At 55.1% G+C, this 16,965-nt stretch overlaps 5 protein-coding genes across 5 annotated transcripts; 2 read left to right on the forward strand and 3 right to left on the reverse strand.

Annotated features, from left to right (window-relative positions):
• Window positions 1-828: 828 nt before the first annotated feature.
• Window positions 829-2,482, reverse strand: PG986_013033 (mannan endo-1-6-alpha-mannosidase DCW1-like protein; the record flags this gene model as incomplete). Its single annotated transcript, XM_066849255.1, has 5 exons — window positions 829-1,341; window positions 1,513-1,783; window positions 1,879-2,109; window positions 2,185-2,329; window positions 2,389-2,482. 5 exons carry the CDS (start codon window positions 2,480-2,482, stop codon window positions 829-831), a joined length of 1,254 nt encoding a protein of 417 aa, XP_066695951.1.
• A 1,797-nt stretch (window positions 2,483-4,279) lies between these two features.
• Window positions 4,280-6,849, reverse strand: PG986_013034 (beta-glucosidase-related glycosidase; the record flags this gene model as incomplete). Its single annotated transcript, XM_066849256.1, has 4 exons — window positions 4,280-5,578; window positions 5,647-6,235; window positions 6,301-6,622; window positions 6,678-6,849. The coding sequence occupies 4 exons, from the start codon at window positions 6,847-6,849 to the stop codon at window positions 4,280-4,282; spliced, it is 2,382 nt and encodes a 793-aa protein (XP_066695952.1).
• Window positions 6,850-12,272: 5,423 nt separating this feature from the next.
• On the reverse strand, window positions 12,273-12,842 carry PG986_013035 (uncharacterized protein; the record flags this gene model as incomplete). The annotated part of the gene is made up of 1 exon (XM_066849257.1): window positions 12,273-12,842. One exon carries the CDS (start codon window positions 12,840-12,842, stop codon window positions 12,273-12,275), a length of 570 nt encoding a protein of 189 aa, XP_066695953.1.
• Window positions 12,843-13,938: 1,096 nt separating this feature from the next.
• On the forward strand, window positions 13,939-14,740 carry PG986_013036 (nadh-ubiquinone oxidoreductase 23 kda subunit protein; the record flags this gene model as incomplete). The annotated part of the gene is made up of 3 exons (XM_066849258.1): window positions 13,939-14,216; window positions 14,283-14,403; window positions 14,465-14,740. 3 exons carry the CDS (start codon window positions 13,939-13,941, stop codon window positions 14,738-14,740), a joined length of 675 nt encoding a protein of 224 aa, XP_066695954.1.
• A 699-nt stretch (window positions 14,741-15,439) lies between these two features.
• Window positions 15,440-16,084, forward strand: PG986_013037 (acyl carrier protein; the record flags this gene model as incomplete). The annotated part of the gene is made up of 3 exons (XM_066849259.1): window positions 15,440-15,670; window positions 15,824-15,953; window positions 16,038-16,084. The coding sequence occupies 3 exons, from the start codon at window positions 15,440-15,442 to the stop codon at window positions 16,082-16,084; spliced, it is 408 nt and encodes a 135-aa protein (XP_066695955.1).
• Between the last annotated feature and the right edge of the window lie 881 nt (window positions 16,085-16,965).

Below are 16,965 nucleotides of genomic sequence, written 5' to 3' on the forward strand. Positions count from 1 at the left end.
AGTAGATAGAGGTGGGATATTTCTTTATTGCTTTCCTTCCTCCGTCACTTGAGACTGGTCATTATTCGGTAGCAATCATGAGGATTCCCTTATAGCGGGATCTCTTACACCAGTATGATTAATAAACATCCATATTGATAGATCAACATCGGTGTCCCCCCCCTTGCATCGCTGCTCCGGCCCGCCGTTCAGCATTCCCCACACCATCGGCAATGAGGCGGGTAGCGACAGCAGCAGCTCATCTGAAATCCGGGGTCACGGGAATCTTTCCCATCGGAAGCGGGACGCAAAAGGCAAGAGGGTTCGTTACACGGGCCAATCCTTGCTTGAGCCCTATCGGAAAGGGCGGCTGCTGGGGCACGGTGAGGCCCAAAGGTGGCTTGCGTAGATTACGACACCACTGGACGGAGATTTCATGTAGACCAATCAAATATTGGTGTCTCGGCCTCCTTTTTTTCAGATCCAGCAAGAGCGGCCGAGGCCGGAGGACAGTGAACCATTTTTCACGGGACGAAACTACATGATCATTGATGGACGCGACTCTGGCGTAAACCGGATATTGCAATGCGATCCATGGTTGCAGCATCTACTCGCGATATCCCTAATCGGAAAGGGGTGTGCACAAGTTTCACGATTTGAAAATTGGTGATTTGAGGTCACATCAATTCAGGTAGACATTGGGACAGAAAAACTGCAGATAATGATTAACGCCATGCTTTGTTCGCCCAGGGCCCCCCAAAACAGAAGGAAGCCCAGCTAGCTGGTACTTTGCTCAATTCAGACTCATCCAGACACATGAGCCCAGGAAGCCCCCCAAGATAATCGACGTCAGGATCCCCGCCCCGACCCGGTCGCCCATGGTGATCGCCGCCATCGGCCGCAGGTTGGGCAAGCTGCTCCCCCGTCCGCGTCCCCCTTACTCGTCCCGCCCGTCGCGTTCGTGACGGGCACTTTCGCCTCCTTCATCATCAAGCCCGTCAGCGCGCCCAGCACATTCATCTGGTGCACCGCGCTCGTCTGTTTCGGCGACTGCGCCCCGCCGCCGTCGCGGGCCCACTCGAACCCGCACAGCTGGCCGTTGTCGCCCCGGTCGCAGGCCGCGACGGCGGCGCGCGCGGAGCCCTCGAACACGGCCATGACCCGGTCGCGCAGGTGGGGCGCCAGCACGGTCGCCTGCGAGACCCAGCGGTGCAGGTAGCCCTTGAAGGAGCGCATGTCGACGTTGCAGCTGCCGACGCCCTCGCAGGCGTACTCGTAGGCGACGCCGTTGGGGAAGAAGACGGCGAGGGAGCGGTCGACGAGGAGGTCGAGGCGGTCCTTCCACTTTTGGGATTGGTTTGTCTGTAATAACACGGAAATCAGGTAAGTCGGTAGAGCCTTCTAAAGGAGCGAGGAAAAAGGGGGGGGGAGTGACGATGAATTTAGATGGACTTGGGCAAGTATGCATCGCAACATATCACAGGAAACCAAAAATAGCAAAAAGAAAAGAAAAGAAAATATGAGCAGACTTACAACGTCGTACATGTAGGCGGCGCCCTGGATCATGACCGCGGCATTGTACGAGAACTGCAGCTTGTTGACATCGAGGCAGTCCTTGGGCAGATGAGCCCCGTCGTGGACGTTGCCCTCCTCGTCGATATACTTCAACCGCTCCAGCAGCTCGTACGTCTTCTCCGCGTACTCGGCATACGTATCGTTGCCCGTATAGCGCGCCAGCCGGGCCCCCAGGTTGAAATAGATCCCGTTCGAGATGGTGTTGACATAATCGAAGCCGTTGTTGATGCTAAACGCCTGCCACCGCAGCCCGCCGTCGCAATTGTTTCCCGGGATGTTGACGCGGCGCTCCAGCATGGTCTGCTCGTTGAAGACGGCCTGGACCAGGGCGAGCCAGTCGAGCCCGGCCTCGGCGGGCGGCGGGGAAAGTTGGTCTCGGCCGCGAGCATGGCCGTCATGGCCCAGAAGCCCTGGTCGTCGTTGCCCATGGTGGCCGTCCAGTTGGCCGGCATGAAGTCCTTGTTCTCGCCGCTCTGCTCCACCAGGGACCGCGTGATGATGCGGTCGTACTGCGTGTCGCCCGTTTGGTGGCGGTAGTCGAGCAACGCTCCCCACCTGACGACGGATTGGGTTCGTTAGTTGGGTTGTGTCGTTGCAAGATGAGAAGGCAAGAGTCGAGATGGTACGTACATGGCACCGCCGATCCACCAGAAGTAGTCGCCATCCGGTGGCGGACCCGGTAAGATGCCGATGGCAAAGACCCAGCCCGGATCCTCGCCCTTGTAAAAGCTGAGGAGGTCTTTCGCCACCTCTGCCGCCGTATCTTTTATCGAGTCTGGAACTCGAGGTTAGTACAGAGGACTTCCGTCTCTTAGTCTTATGTTGGGCACCAACCTAGGCTGGTGAAGTCCGGGGCTGTCAACGCAGCGAGAGCGCTGGGAAGTGATAGTAGTAGTCCTGCCGCGGCGGTCCATCCTGGTAACCTCATTTTTTTTCTTTCTTTCTGATAGTATTAGTGCGTCCCGACTGGCGGAAGCAACGATGTGTGTGTACGTGTGGTGTAGATAAAATCCCGATCTCCAGCCACTGTATGTCCAACAGCTTGATTGTCTCCCTTTTCCGCCTTATTTCCTTGTTATTATGTGTTGATTATGGCCTTTTTCGAGTAGCAAGTATTGCTTCAAGCAACGTCGGTCACCTGATTAGGATATATTATTGGCCGGTACTGTGGTTGAAAATCATGTAAGAGAGGATGCTCAAGCGACTGTGGGAATTACCATGGAGAACTGTAGCGATGGCAGTGTATTGATTCAATATGGATTGGAGATCAAGAAAGAACGAAATAAAGGGATTCAACGACAGAGGTATGACACTTGCTGCCCAGAATATGGGAGAGAGAGCCCCCGGAAGGATGGCGGTCCGCCCCCATCATGTTGGAACTCATTTGGCTTATTCCTTTGCCAATGTTCTTGTTGTTTGGCATAGCCTCAAACATCCAGACTTCCCAAGACTCGGCGTCCAAGGCTCTTGGCTCGTCAGGCAAGAACGCTCGCCCATTCACCGCACGAGTGAAAGTCTTGGGGTTCGCTGGGCGCTCGCAGTACGAGGGACACTTGGGACGGATCGCCGGCCAATCACACACCCGCCAAGGAATACCCTCCTGTCCCTCAACTCGGGAGCCGGATGGGGCACCATGCAGCAAGCCATGTGTCATGGTGCATTGGGTCCGGTACCGCGCGGTGCAGCTGCTAGTGTCTCGGCACCAATCTCACATCTTCGGACGGTCTGGTCAATACGGTCGCTGCCGAGCCGCTTGTGTACGACCTCAACCTTCTTTTGCAGAGATGAGAGGACGTATTCAAGAGTCTGGACGAATTGGCAGGCGGGCGAAGTCGACAGGAATTTCAGGTTCAGGGGGCGCCGAGCAATGGGCTAACGCACCGCCAAGCCGAACACTTGGCGGGCGCAGCTCGCTGTCCCTCTGGGCAAAGTTTCTTTTCGGTGGCCAATTTAAAGGCGTCCTGCCTCTTTGTTGAATTGAATTGGGTTGGTTGAATTGGGCTGGAACGTCGGTTCTTCTCAGCCGTAAATCATGTGCCAATGATGGGATGAAGCTGAAGGATAAGATGATTCGAAATGAACGACATGACCCTTTTTCGAACGCGCGCCTCTGACCGCAGCCATCATCATTGGCCTTGGCAGCGCATTGGCACTTGGCACTCGATGTTTGGGACGAAGACAGCATCGACCCCGTGAAATGGATTAGATATTGGTTCAATTGGGGCATGGCAATGGGCGCCTCTCATTGTTCGGGTTCTCTTTTCTCCCGCGTTTTTCTCTTCCCATGTAGGTCGTGGTTTGCTTCCTTCACGGCGTTTGGTTGGCCGCTCTTGACGAATCCTTCCAATTCAATCAGGGCCTCCCCCGTATCGCTACAAATTGTGCAATGGCGAATGTTCATACCGACCGCACGATGTTCAAGGACCATATGTAGACAGCTCTTCAACCACCAGGAATCGCTTGGAGTTACACGCGGCGTAAAGTCGCAATGTGACATTGTTGGTATTGATTTAGGTCGGGTCGCACTTGGATTAGAGGAATGGACAATTGCTACGAAAGGGGGACATGTCACGACACCCGACTCGAAGGTTTCCAATTGATTCGACTCGTTCGATTCATGATATACATTAACTACCCTGAATAAGCGGCAGTAATAAATAAACTACTAAGCATTAAGCGTTATGATCTTTACATTCCATCCGGAACAGGCATTATGAAGACTCTCTCAAGCCTTGATCGGCGTAACCTTGGCCTGAGCCTTGAAGTCGCGGCTGCTCAAGCCAGCGCTCAGCGTGAACTCGCCGGCGGGGATGACCCAGCCCTGCGACACGACGTCCCAGTAGCTGAGGTCGCGGCGCATGAGCTCGAAGCTGACCGTCGCCTTCTCGCCCTTCTTCAGCATCACCTTGTCGAAGCCGCGGAGCTGCTGGGGCGGGGTGCCGGCGGGCGTGGTCGCGGCCGGGAAGTTGACGTACAGCTGGGGCACGGCGGCGCCGTCGACGTCGCCCGTGTTGGACACCTCGACGGTGACGTTGTAGAGGGGCGCCCAGAGGGCCGGGTTGCCACCGGGCTGGATCGGCTCGTCCTTGGGAGTCGTGGTGATGGCGCTGTCGAGGGTCTCGACCTTGACGTCGGCGAGCTCGAAGGTGGTGTACGACAGGCCGAAACCGAACTCGTAGCGGACCGAGATGTTGTGGGCGTCGAAGTAGCGGTAGTCGATCTCGAGCTTCTCGTCGAACCAGGACTGCCAGTCGTCGATGCCGGTCGTGTTGACCTGGGTGGTGGGCGGGGCGTTGTAGTCGGTGCCGTTGAAGGCGATGGTGTAGGGCAGGTGGCCCGAGGGGTTGACGTCGCCGTAGAGGATGTCGGCGATGGAGTTGCCCGACTCCTGACCGGGGTAGTGGGCGGCCAGGATGGCGGTCACGTTGGGGTGGTCAGCGAAGGGCAGCACGTTGATGCCGCTCGAGTGCGTGACGACGACGGTGTTGGCACAGTCCTTGGCTACCGAGGCGACGATCTCCTCACCGTCCCAGTCGACCGACAGGTGCTTGCGGTCGGCGCCCTCCTCGGCCCAGGTCTTGAGGAAGACGATGCAGACCTCAGGGGGAGTAGGGTTCCACAGGTCAGTGACGTTGCTGGAGGCGATCAGGGTGTTGTTCAACCACTGCTGCACAAGGGCACCGTCCTTCTTGGCGCGGGCCTTGACGGCCTCGAGAGGAGTGATGATGTAGGTCAGGCGGCCGGTACCGGAGCCACCGCCGGCGGCGAGGGTGCCGAACTCGTAGTCCTTCTGGTTCAGGAAGCCCTCGGTGATGTCACCGGCGTCGTTTCCGAATACGGCGATGGACTTGGGGGCCTTGAGAGGAAGGGCCTTGTTGACGTTCTTGAGGAGGACGGTGGCCTCGGCGCCGTGCTTGCGGATGAGGTCGCCGTGGTTGCCGCGGACATCGCGGCTGCTCTCGCCGGTCATGTTCCAGTCCTCGGCCTTCCAGTCCTTCTTCTTGAAGAAGGTGTTGAGGCGCCGCTGGACGCGTCGGTGGTGGGGAAGTCCTTGTCCTGGCCGAGGAGGTAGTAGGGGGTCATGATGCGGACAATCATGTCGTCGAGGCGGGTGGCGTCGAGGGTGCCGTTGTTGACGGCGGTGGTGACGTTGGCGCCGAAGAAGGAGCCGAGGGTGGGATCCATGCCGTAGGAGCCGAGGCCGCCGGGCATGTTCATGTCGAGGCCGCTCTCGATGGAGGCGACGCCGGAGTGGACGGCGCCCCAGTCGGACATGACGTAGCCCTGGAAGCCGAGCTCGCCCTTGAGCAGGCCGTTGAGGGTCTTGGAGTTCTCGCAGCCGTAGGAGCCGTTGAGGCGCTGGTACGAGCACATGATGGAGGCGGCCTTGGCGCGGACCGAGTTGGCAAAGGGCCACAGGTAGAGCTCGTGCATGGTGCGGTCGTCAATGTTGGAGGAGACGGCCTCCTGGATGACGTTGGTGCCGGTCTCGTCGAATTTGGGGTTGCGCTGCGTCTCCTGCTCGTTGCCGATGAAGTGCTTGGGGGTGGCCTGGACACCAGCATCCTGGTGGCCTTTGATGGTCTCCTCCATGGCGACACCGGTCAGGTAGGGGTCGGCGGCGAAGCCTTCCCAGTTGCGGCCAGAGTAGGCGGATCGGCCGAGGGGACCGCAGACAGGCCTGGGGAAGGTAAAGTCAGCAAGACTGAAGATAGCAGATAGATCATCATACGAGGAACAACTTACGAGAGGGCAACGTGGGCACCCTTGGCCTTGAACTCCTCGCCCATAGCGAAACCACGCTCGTACAGGATCTTGCGGTCCCACGAAGCGGCAGCGGAGACACCGGCGGAGAAGACGCTGGCGTAGTCGGCGACACGGATGGACAGGGGACCGTCCTGAAGACACAGACCATTGAAGCCGAGACGTTCAATGCGCTTGATGTTGCCGACACAAGGGCCGGCGGCACCGGTGACCATGTCGGCCTTTTCCTCAGGAGTCAGTTGGGAAACGAAGTCCTGGGCCTTGGCCATGGCATCCTTCCAGCCACCGTTTCCACTGATCTTGGCTGTGGTGAGGTTAGCTGGTGCTCATCGGCAATGGGACTTTAGGGCTATACGTACGAGAAGGATACACCGCGGGGGAGTGTCCATAAGCACTGAGGATGGTGGTGTTCAAGGGCTGGACGTAGGTGAAGTCGTCAGCACCACGGGCACCACCGCCAAAGTTTTGGGCATTGGCGGCAGGCGCGACGGCTGCGAGAGCTGACAAGAGCAGGATCCTGGGAGAAGCCATGGTGAGTTGATGATTGGCACTGGCGCTGGCTATGAGGCTGTCCTTCTTCTTCTTGTGATCCGAGGGGGGAGGGCGTCGGGCTTTTATACGCGGCAAGTCAAGCTGACCAGCACCCGGGCAGCGGTCACTTAGTCTACTTGACTACATGTCGGGATGCTTCCGGTTCTGTCGAGGTCATTTCCTCATCGAACCCCGCACACGACATGCCGTCGGTACGAACGAACAGTCGGGGGAGCACAAAGTCCTCGGCTTGGCATGGGTGCCCATATTGGGGGGGGAGCAGCAGCAGCAAGGCCCCGGAGATTGTCATCAGCGGGACTCAGACTCTGGGCGCGCTGGGAATGACATCGATGGGCAGGCAGGCTCAAGGCTCGGGGCCGGTGGTCGCAAAGTACCGCCCGTACCAGTGTAGTAGCCCATGCCCTGTATGGAAAGAACAACAGCTTCGAGAAGAAGACGTTGGGTTTGTCCGGGGCGCAGGCAAGCACCCTGGACCGAGGTGTCGCCGTGTTCTGTGGGTGGAATGTGGAGGTGCAAGGCCTGGGCTGCCAAGGGTGCCATGCAGTGCGGACTATTGGCCCACGGGGGTAAACATTCAAGCAAGCCACGATATCATGCTATTGTGGTAAGGGCCATGAATCCATTTGCCAGCTAGCCAACTAGGCTCGGGATGGGCAAGTATCACCATCATGGCTGGGGCATGATTGGACTGTCTCTAGCCATGGCAGAGATTCAAAGGTTCATGCAGGGTGAATCTTGGACCCGAGAGATGGCAGGATTTCCCTTTGACGGTAGATCTCTTGGGTGTTTCGTCGGATAGAGGCCTGCAAGTGAGCCGGGCAGGATGTCATGATTTGGGGAAGCGGGACGGAAGCGGCATAGCGAGAGGAAAGCGCGAGGGATATTTTCTCCCCACGAGCATCTCCAGACTTTTCATCAGAGGGCTCCACCTCCATCCCCAAGACTCGGGTTCCCACGTTCTGCTGTCGGGAAGGGCCTTGTTTTCCGCAGAGAGAGCTCGAAGGAGTCTTCCGAGAGCAGCAAAGACGCCCGACGTTTTCCCGCCGTGGCAGGGCCAAGGTCCGTCTCATGACGTTGGTGCGGGCGGTCAGCGCCAGAAACTGGGGAAGCAGACCAGGTTTCCGGCCTACCCAGCCTCCCCCACACTGTCTAATCGGCCCTTTGCGAGGCTTGGCTTGAACGGTCGCGTTATTTATTGAGAGAATGGCAAGGCACGAGGCCTGAAAGTCTGGCTGTCCAGGGGCGCTTCGGGATTACGGTCTTAACGAGGATTGGCATCGGCATCGAAGGCGGCGCCAGACACCAGAGCTCTCGGCAATGACTCGTTCCTAGATTGCCGAGCGAGCAGCTCTGATTCAAACCACAGGATGGCCCTGCTTTCTGCTGCTGGGCAACATTGAAGCGCTGAGATGAGTTAATCTTGGGCCTGACTACGTGCGCACGCTCCCGTATCCACTTCTGACTCGGACAAAAGCCGACGCCTGCGGGGAAGTTGAATTGCGGGATGCCCGCAATTGGGAGAGGGAAAAGGCAGACGCACAGAACACAAGAAAAAGAAGAAGAAAAAAAAGCCCGCGTTTCTCCATCTTGTGTTTCCCAGAGTAGCTACTCCGCACAAGGCTTGCTGGAGCCTGATGACCTACAGAATTGGAGAATTGGGGGTGGGTTATGGCTTGACCACCGCAACCGCCCGTATTTCCCGTCGCAATTGCACGATTCTCTCCAACGTTGGCGCTCAGCACCTTCTGTACCAACCTTTTGGCCCATCCACAACCCCCCACGAATCGTGCTCTCACGTCACATCATGAAAATTACCCGGCGCAAACAGTCGAGTACACTGGTTCAACCGCGATATCACCGAGCTGTTATTCACAAATTCCCTAGACACGTGAGGATCTCTCGGCTCCTCGTCGGCGTTCCCCCGGATTCATCAACGTGATGATTACCTGATGAGCATTCCTGCACACTTTGCATGGTGATGCAACTGCAACTCCGACAACAGCGCCATATGGCAGGTGTACATTGTATTGCAACGGTCGGCGACCACAAAGGACCTGGGGCCATTGCAACGGAGAATGCCTGCGCATATTGCGTGGGAAAGAAAACACCTGTAGTCTGGCAATGGCTAGAATGGGCGACAGCGAACAGGGATGCCGCAAAATTAACTGTAAATGCGCTGGACGGAACCTCGGTCTTCCCCAGGTCAGCTGCTGAAAAGGGGCCCCACTCCCGGGGCCCTGCCTGCCCTGCCTTCCCGGTGAGCACACCGAGTTTTCTGGACAACAACAACAACAACAACATCATCCGACAAGGTTCGTATCCCGCCCGCTGCACAGCGAAACGTCACTCGCACACGATTGATCGATCGCCTGTTCGTCTATCGAGATGTCTCGCACGCGCAGACTCTCGCTCTTATCGCCTTTGCGTCCGTCGCCGACGCCTGTGCCGCTTGGGTGTCCGACGGCAAGTCCAGTGGCTAGCCGCCGGTTTCCCAATGGCGCAAGGATGGAAACGTTCGATCTGAGGCGGCCGCTCCACTGGTGTCCACCTCGGGACAAAAAAGCCAACGGCTCATTCCACACATGCTGACGGCCAATCTCGATCGCTTCAGCAAAAGTGGCTTTGCTTTTGGCTATTGCTCCCTCCCGAACCAGGTCAATAGAGGTTCATGTTCAGATGTGGCATACAGGTCGTTCGTTCACACGTTGCCCATAGCTTGGCCATACCAACACTCAAGCATAGAAGCCATGCATGCTGGCAAATACATACACTTGGAATTAATCGCGTCTCCTCCGACCTCAGAACCGTCTATCCCTTGGAAGAGTGTGATCAAAAGGGTATACGTACAATGTCGCCCTTCAATCACGACTTATACTTGTGTTTACTCAGGGACGCCTTTTTTTATCATGCCCTCACAATACGATATAGCCGGTGCTAATATCTCGGCAGGTGGATGGCGAACCTCAATGATGTCCCCACTGTCACTCGTTTAAATGAAGCTACGTGTAAGAGCTGGGTGTTCCTGAATCTTCCAGACGGCGTTCAATAACATCCGACTGGGTAGTATGTCCAAACCAAGTCATGTGTGCGGTTTCTCCCTGCCGCTGTGATTGGACTCCGACATTTGCTGCGCGTCGACTGGATTGTTGCCGCGACAGGCCAACAGGGTCTGACCTGGTACCCCAGCAGTTCCTCGCCTCTGGTAGCATACATGTGTGATTGCGGCCTTGCCTGGTTTATGCCAATTCACGGTCCTAGAGCATTCGAACAAGGTTTGTCTTACTTCAGAGGCGACCTCTCGCTGGATTATCCCGTTGGCCTTCCGGCGTTCCTCCTCTCCAACTTTGATTTGATGCCACATCAAGTCAGCAGAAGCGAACAACTCAACAAGAACGAGCTTTTCTACGCTTCCGAGGCCCTTCAGAGCCGAGTCTAACTCCCCTTGCTGGTCATGATGGTAGTTCTTGGTCTCGCGATGGAGCGTACAGGCCGTGCTAACTGTAAACCCTCGGGGGCATTTCCATACTTTAGCTAGGGCCTCCCACGTCCATGGAAACGGTAATTAGCCTTGTATATCTTCGTGCTTTAGCAACGTGATCGGCGGTGATCCAAACCTGTGGTAACACCTCCCATTGGTAGGCACATAACCCCTGACGAACTGGCATAATGCATGCAATCACAGCTCCACAGCAGCAGATTTCGCGCCGACATGCATTATTCCTGATGCTCCAATGCCGTAAGTCCTCTGTTTGCTTTGGCATGACCAGCTGACTATGCAATACAGGCTAATTTACATGACCAACGCGACTATATCAACTGTCAGCTTTCTCCTCCCATACCGCAAGGGGGATATACATCCACCGTACTTGCTAGATCAGAGTACCGTATTGGACGCATAGTTCCCTTATTATTTCCTTTTCCTTCGCCTTTTGGTGTCTTAAACAGTCTGTACTGGAACAAGCCTTGTTTATGGAACCCATTGTCACTACTCACGATCAGTTTCCTTGATAAAAATCTTCGTTGTTGGCTTGCCTTCCCCTCCACCCCCGCTCTAGCTCATACGACCCGTCACCAGCTCAGGATCTCCTGAGCAAGGCAAAAACCCAACGCAGTGCCATATCCTGATTATAAAACGGCTCTTGTGCTACCATGATGGCCTTCTGGTCATCGACGCCGTGGACTGTTTGCTGAAGATGAGACCCTGCTTCAGGCAACTCTACGTCAGGTGACAACCTTTGCTAGAACACTGGCTACTGCCTTTATGCCAATGAAGAAGTATCTATGCCTGTCGGTCATGTCCATTATTCCGGCCGGGATATCTTTTGTACCGTTACAGCCATCCTTAGACATGCTCGCAAATTCGACCATCGGTATCTCAAGGCTGATCGTCTGATTTTCATTGCGGCAAGGCAAGAGCGGTAAGGGCCCTACGTAGTATATACTGTTTTAATGATCAGTTTCTTCATTCCCGGCACAACCATGACTGCTCAAGACATTAGTAGTTTAGTGGCAAAACTCGTCGATATTCTCGATGGAACTCGCGTTCGATTCGCGGCTGGTGCATTTGATTTAGGAAGGTTGTCCTTCGGGGCTTCTTTTTGCTTTTACATTTTACTATTACCCTGCACTTTAGCTTTCCTCTCTCCCTGGAGTTGTCTTTCAGGGGTATTTCATGGCATAGGGACGTTCTCCAAGGGACTAGGAAGGCTGTAAGCCAACCTCAATATCAAGCCATTGTTAATACTAGGAGCTCTCCACTGCCGGATGTGCACATTATTTCACCCAAACTTTGCCGGCCACATCTGAATGAAAGCCTGTATTCTTTAAGTCCATCTGCACTTCACAGCAACATTCGTGTCTGCTCCATAGCTCAGGTACCAGGTAAGGACGGCACGAACGAAAGAACCACACAGGACGATTTCCCCTATTTCTTTTCCTTCCTACAGAGATTCGGTATCAGATGTGATCTGCGAAGACACTGGCAGGTTGTACGTTGACGACATGAGTTTCTCCATGAACATGACTGCCTATTCTCCTCAATGAGATGGTATACGTCTAAAAGTTCCGTACATAGTGGTTGCTAAATCAGTCGAAAATCACCCATACAATGATGGTTGTGCGAATGGTGCACGCCCAAAAAACCCAGATCCTTTCCGAGACAAGCCCCGGTCCGCCCAATGATGACATGGAAAAGTGATGACATGAAAAGGTGATGACATGAAAAAGAGCGTCGAGAAGAAAGTGATGGGCAAGAAGAGCAAAGTCAAGTAGCCAATGCCCTTCATAACCACGGTATCTCTCCGGTTGTCTGGAGCCATAGTCTTCGCAGAACGGTTGATTGCCTTGGGTATCTAACTCGTTGTTATTTCCACGCTCATTTTTGGCGAATGAAACCTTAGTACTTAAAGCGATATCGCTCTGGGCTTTTGCTCGTTCTTGCTTTCGTCTGTATTGAGTGAAGTGAGATCCAAATAGCTTTTGATGATACTCGCTCCTTGACACGACGTGGCAATACGGCGATGCCTATCCATGACCCTTTCGGGACATATGTAAGCTGGAATATTGAGTGGCGCGAAATGGTACTCGTGTTGGAGGTCGAAGATTGCCGCCAGGGACGCGGCGGTAACAATGATCTTGTCGATGTTGGTGCACATGGCCGTGATCCGAGCGATATCTATGGCTGCGTTGTGCATATGTTCATAGCGGATTGTTCTGTTTCGTTTCTTGTGCACTGTCCATCGACCCAAGAAGCCTGTTTTACTATCAACATCCGCCAGGCTGGGCCGGTATTGAGAATGGATTCGATTACAGTAATGGTGAAGGTCAATGAGAGCAAGCAGAGCTAAAGACAACGGGTGGTAGAGATGGCTCTCCAAGAGCCCCGGGATGTCGAAAATGCCATCAGGGATGAAACTGGTCGTTTTGGTTTGGTATCCAATCAACCCCGGCGCGAGAAGCGCCCTTGTCTGCATGGTTCTCGTAACGAATCTCCATGCCAAAGTGTACGCGTGTTTGAAGAGGAGATGTGGCGCCCATCTTCGCCGATAGTGCAATGAAAGCCAGTTCGCCTAGAGGCTGCGAACGCAACCAGGGTCAAGCCCGTTGAACTCCATCAGTTCCGAGAAACCATTTCGGGTGAGGTTGGGCAGTATAGGGGGTGGCGGCATCATCATCACACTAATTCCAGCGACGCATCGGGTTTCTCTGGGCGTTTATGCCAGCGGTTGCTTCGCTTGAATACACGCTGGTAAGGATGCTCCGGTTACATCTTGGATGTCAAGACTGAAGCCTCGACGTGTATAGCTATCACACTTTTTCCGGCCACAGGGTGTTCCGAAAATCTCATCCGAGCCATCGAAAAGGCTTCTATTCAAGTGGTAGCGACCTAAGTCCATGAGCGTCGAAGGTGAGAGGGGGAAGGGGGCTCAAAGTCTTGCAAACATGGTCGCGAACGGATTTCCAAGGTTATGGGGTCGCTTCTTTCGATTGGGGGCAAATCCAGCCAAGAGCTGCGCGGTAGTACTGTGCTCATTCTCGTGAGCAAGGATTTATGGGCTGCGCGAAGATGCATTTACACCTAGAAAGCCGTCAAGCCTGGCGACCAAGGATTCTGAGCATCTGTGTATGTTTCCCATCACTCAACCCCATATACGCTTTGCCGTGCTATCTTGTCCGTATGGCCAGTTTTGGGAATGAGTTAGAACCATGGTACTAGAATCGCCAGTGCCAGGCCTTTTAAATTAGATATCGCATTGGAGATATTGAAGTCGTACGATTGCAATAATTCTGGTCAAGGAACTTGAAGGCGATGGATGACTGCAGCCACAAGTGTCAGCCACACTCTAGAGCAACGAAGGCCCCACCTATGGTGCTCCGACCAGTCACAGTGGCTCTTTTGTAATCGGTGGTCCACTCCCGAAGACCCGAAAGCCATCATGACCTCAAAGCTCCTTGGATTTGCCAATTGACTGCCCAAATTTCCCAGCAGGACCGACGACGACCACCCTCTCCCCTCCACCCCCCTCCTCAATCGCCCAGCCCCCACTGCCATTGCGAATCGGCGCAATCATGCAAGGGCTCACGAGATCGACCGCCAGCACCGCGGCCATGCTGTCGCGGCAGGCTTTGTTGCGCCGCCCCCAGCAGACGGCCATGGTGGCCAGAATTGTCGCTCAGCGCTCCTACGCCACGCCCGCCGGCACCACCTCGTCGGGCTTCCGCCAGAAGCGCACCACCCCCTGGGACGAAGAGAAGGAGAGCACCCTCGACCGCGCCGGACGTGTCTTCTTGATGACCGAGATGTTCCGGGGCATGTATGTCCTGATGGAGCAGTTCTTCCGCCCACCGTACGTTCCGGCCCGCGCTTTGGAGTCTGTCAATTGGGGGACGCTGGACTGATGGAATTGATGCAGCTACACTATCTTCTACCCTTTCGAGAAGGGCCCAATCTCCCCTCGGTTCCGTGGCGAGCACGCGCTGCGACGATACCCCTCCGGCGAGGAGCGCTGCATTGCCTGCAAGCTTTGCGAAGCTGTATGTTTATACTACGGATTGGCTACCACCACAACGGACAGTTATTGACACGGGATTACAGATCTGCCCTGCCCAGGCCATCACGATCGAGGCCGAGGAGCGAGCTGACGGCTCTCGAAGGACGACGCGTTACGATATCGACATGACCAAGTGCATCTACTGCGGTTTCTGCCAGGAATCCTGCCCCGTCGATGCCATTGTCGAGTCGCCCAACGCCGAGTACGCCACAGAGACCCGCGAGGAGCTGCTGTACAACAAGGAGAAGCTCCTGGCCAACGGAGACAAGTGGGAGCCGGAGCTGGCGGCTATCATCAAGGCCGACTCTCCTTACCGATAAACCCGCAATGGAGGCAGAGTGGAGTTCGGATGGAGGGGCATGCATTGATATACCGGCTTGTACATATTAACAAGAGCAAAAGCACCATCTCATTTGTGAAGCTCCCATACCGGGCGTCTAAGGCAGTGTATTCCATGAAGTATTTGAAATCGTCACATATTACGCTGGGAGCATGCGATTGTACTCGCAGATATTGATTCCAGCCATTGGTTCACGTCCAACTCATTGTAAATGGAGCGACATCTTCTCTGACTATTGATAGCGTCTAATTGGAGACTCGAGTGGCGATTCGGCATGGTGGTGACGCCGTGACGGATTCTCAAGAAATTCCGCGGCTACAGAGAAAGCTCTGGGGAAAGTCACGTGAATATGGCTCAATTGCCGCTTTCCAACTCGCGACAGTTGGATTGCCAGGCTCTCAGAGTCAAGCCACAGTACAAGAGTGGTTGGTCCGAGCTCGGCTCGGGGTATCCAGTCTGCGCTAAGCTCCGACAGCTGGCTGGAGTTGCTCTCTCTGCTGGTGACGAGAAATTTATCATGACTTTCATTTGAAGCGTCCATTCCCACTCTCCATAATCCGAGCATCCAACGAATCCGTGCCACCCCCAACCACACGTCCGACCTCACCTCTCCGCAACCACGCTCCTTCTCTCCTCAATTGAGCTCGTCTCTCTCCGGCAAATCGAAACAACCGCCAAGATGTTCCGCACTGCTCTGATCCGCACTGCCGCCGTGGCCGCCCGCGCTGCTGCGCGCCCCGTCGCCCGCGCTCCCGTCTCCAGAGTCCTCGCCGCCGCCCCCACGTCGCGAGTCGCCGCCTTCAAGACGGTGCGCATGTACTCTGCCGCCGCCGGCCTGAAGAAGGAGGAGGTCGAGGGCCGCATCATGGGCATCCTGTCGGGCTTCGACAAGGTCAACGACCCTAGCAACGTACGTGCCAATCTACAAGATCCCCATTGGGTCCGGAGAATTGGGATAACCGAGGCGGGAGGCGGAATGAAACGATTCTGGCTATCAGGGGGATCCAACTGGAGGAGCAGTTTTGTACCTGAAGAACTGCCGGACTGACACGATTACGTACAGATCAAGCCCACTGCCCACTTCTCAAACGACCTGGGTCTGGACAGCTTGGATACCGTCGAGGTTGTCATGGCGATAGAGGAGGAGTTCAGCATCGAGATCCCCGACAAGGAGGCCGATGCCATCCACAGCGGTAAGTCCCCATCTATCTTCTGGGTTATGGCTCAGCCTCTTCGGGACATGCAGGGTGGCTAATATGATATACCCCTCCAAACAGTGGACAAGGCCGTGGAGTACATCATCAGCCAACCCGATGCCAACTAAACCTCTTTCGACCTGTATATTCAAACGCAACCATATCGTCGACATCTTCAATTGGGGTCCTCGGATGGTAGAACATATGACATCATGAAGGATGTCGGGACGCGGACTGAAAGAATCTGGCCGAGGCCGCAGAGACCCGTTCGGCTGCGGTTGACGGGTCGGAGGACACAGAGTCGAGGACATGTCGGCATGTGGTGGTCACCAATAAAGGGCGCACCCCTCGCGCCAGTGTATTAGTGTATAGATCTTTTCTCCGTCGATCCGCCCGTCTCCTCCAGCTTGCCGGTGCTATTGCTATATGCCGATGTTTGCTTGATATGTCCTGCCCGCATCGACACCCTGCAGGTTGAGGACGCTGGCCAATTCCCGTGAACATAACGCCTCCGGCTGCATACTGAACCCGACCATCTCGCCCTTGGGACTATGCAAGCAAAAGGTAAGAAGGGGTTACATCTACAATTGTGATATCGATCACGCCATAGGTAAATTTAGGTACTTCCGTTGTAGCTGCACGTCAGCAGCTACGTCTGCAAAGAAACGGTATACCTGTGGTTGACAAATCTGTCGTGCCTTCGGGTACGATGGAGTCCACGAAGTATGTATGTAGTCTTGCGTGTCGACCACATTAGAAGATTGGATGGACCCGTTTCTAATCAGCTCGGTTTGTAATCAAGGAATCTTGATCGATGCAAAAGCGGGGGATTTCCGGCCCGACATGATGCATTCATTACTGACAATTGGGGAATGAATAGTTTCAACTACATAAAGGCATCTTTGGAACCTGACCACGTATGAATATCGGTTCAATTTCAACCCCAACTTCCTTTCTCCACAAGCGACTCTGACACTATTCGCTGCCCCTCTTCCCGTATATACGGCTA

The sequence above is a fragment of the Apiospora aurea genome, assembly GCF_038362705.1.
Source record: "Apiospora aurea strain CBS 24483 chromosome Unknown utg000008l_segment0_segment0, whole genome shotgun sequence".
NCBI classification, from domain to species: domain Eukaryota; kingdom Fungi; phylum Ascomycota; class Sordariomycetes; order Amphisphaeriales; family Apiosporaceae; genus Apiospora; species Apiospora aurea.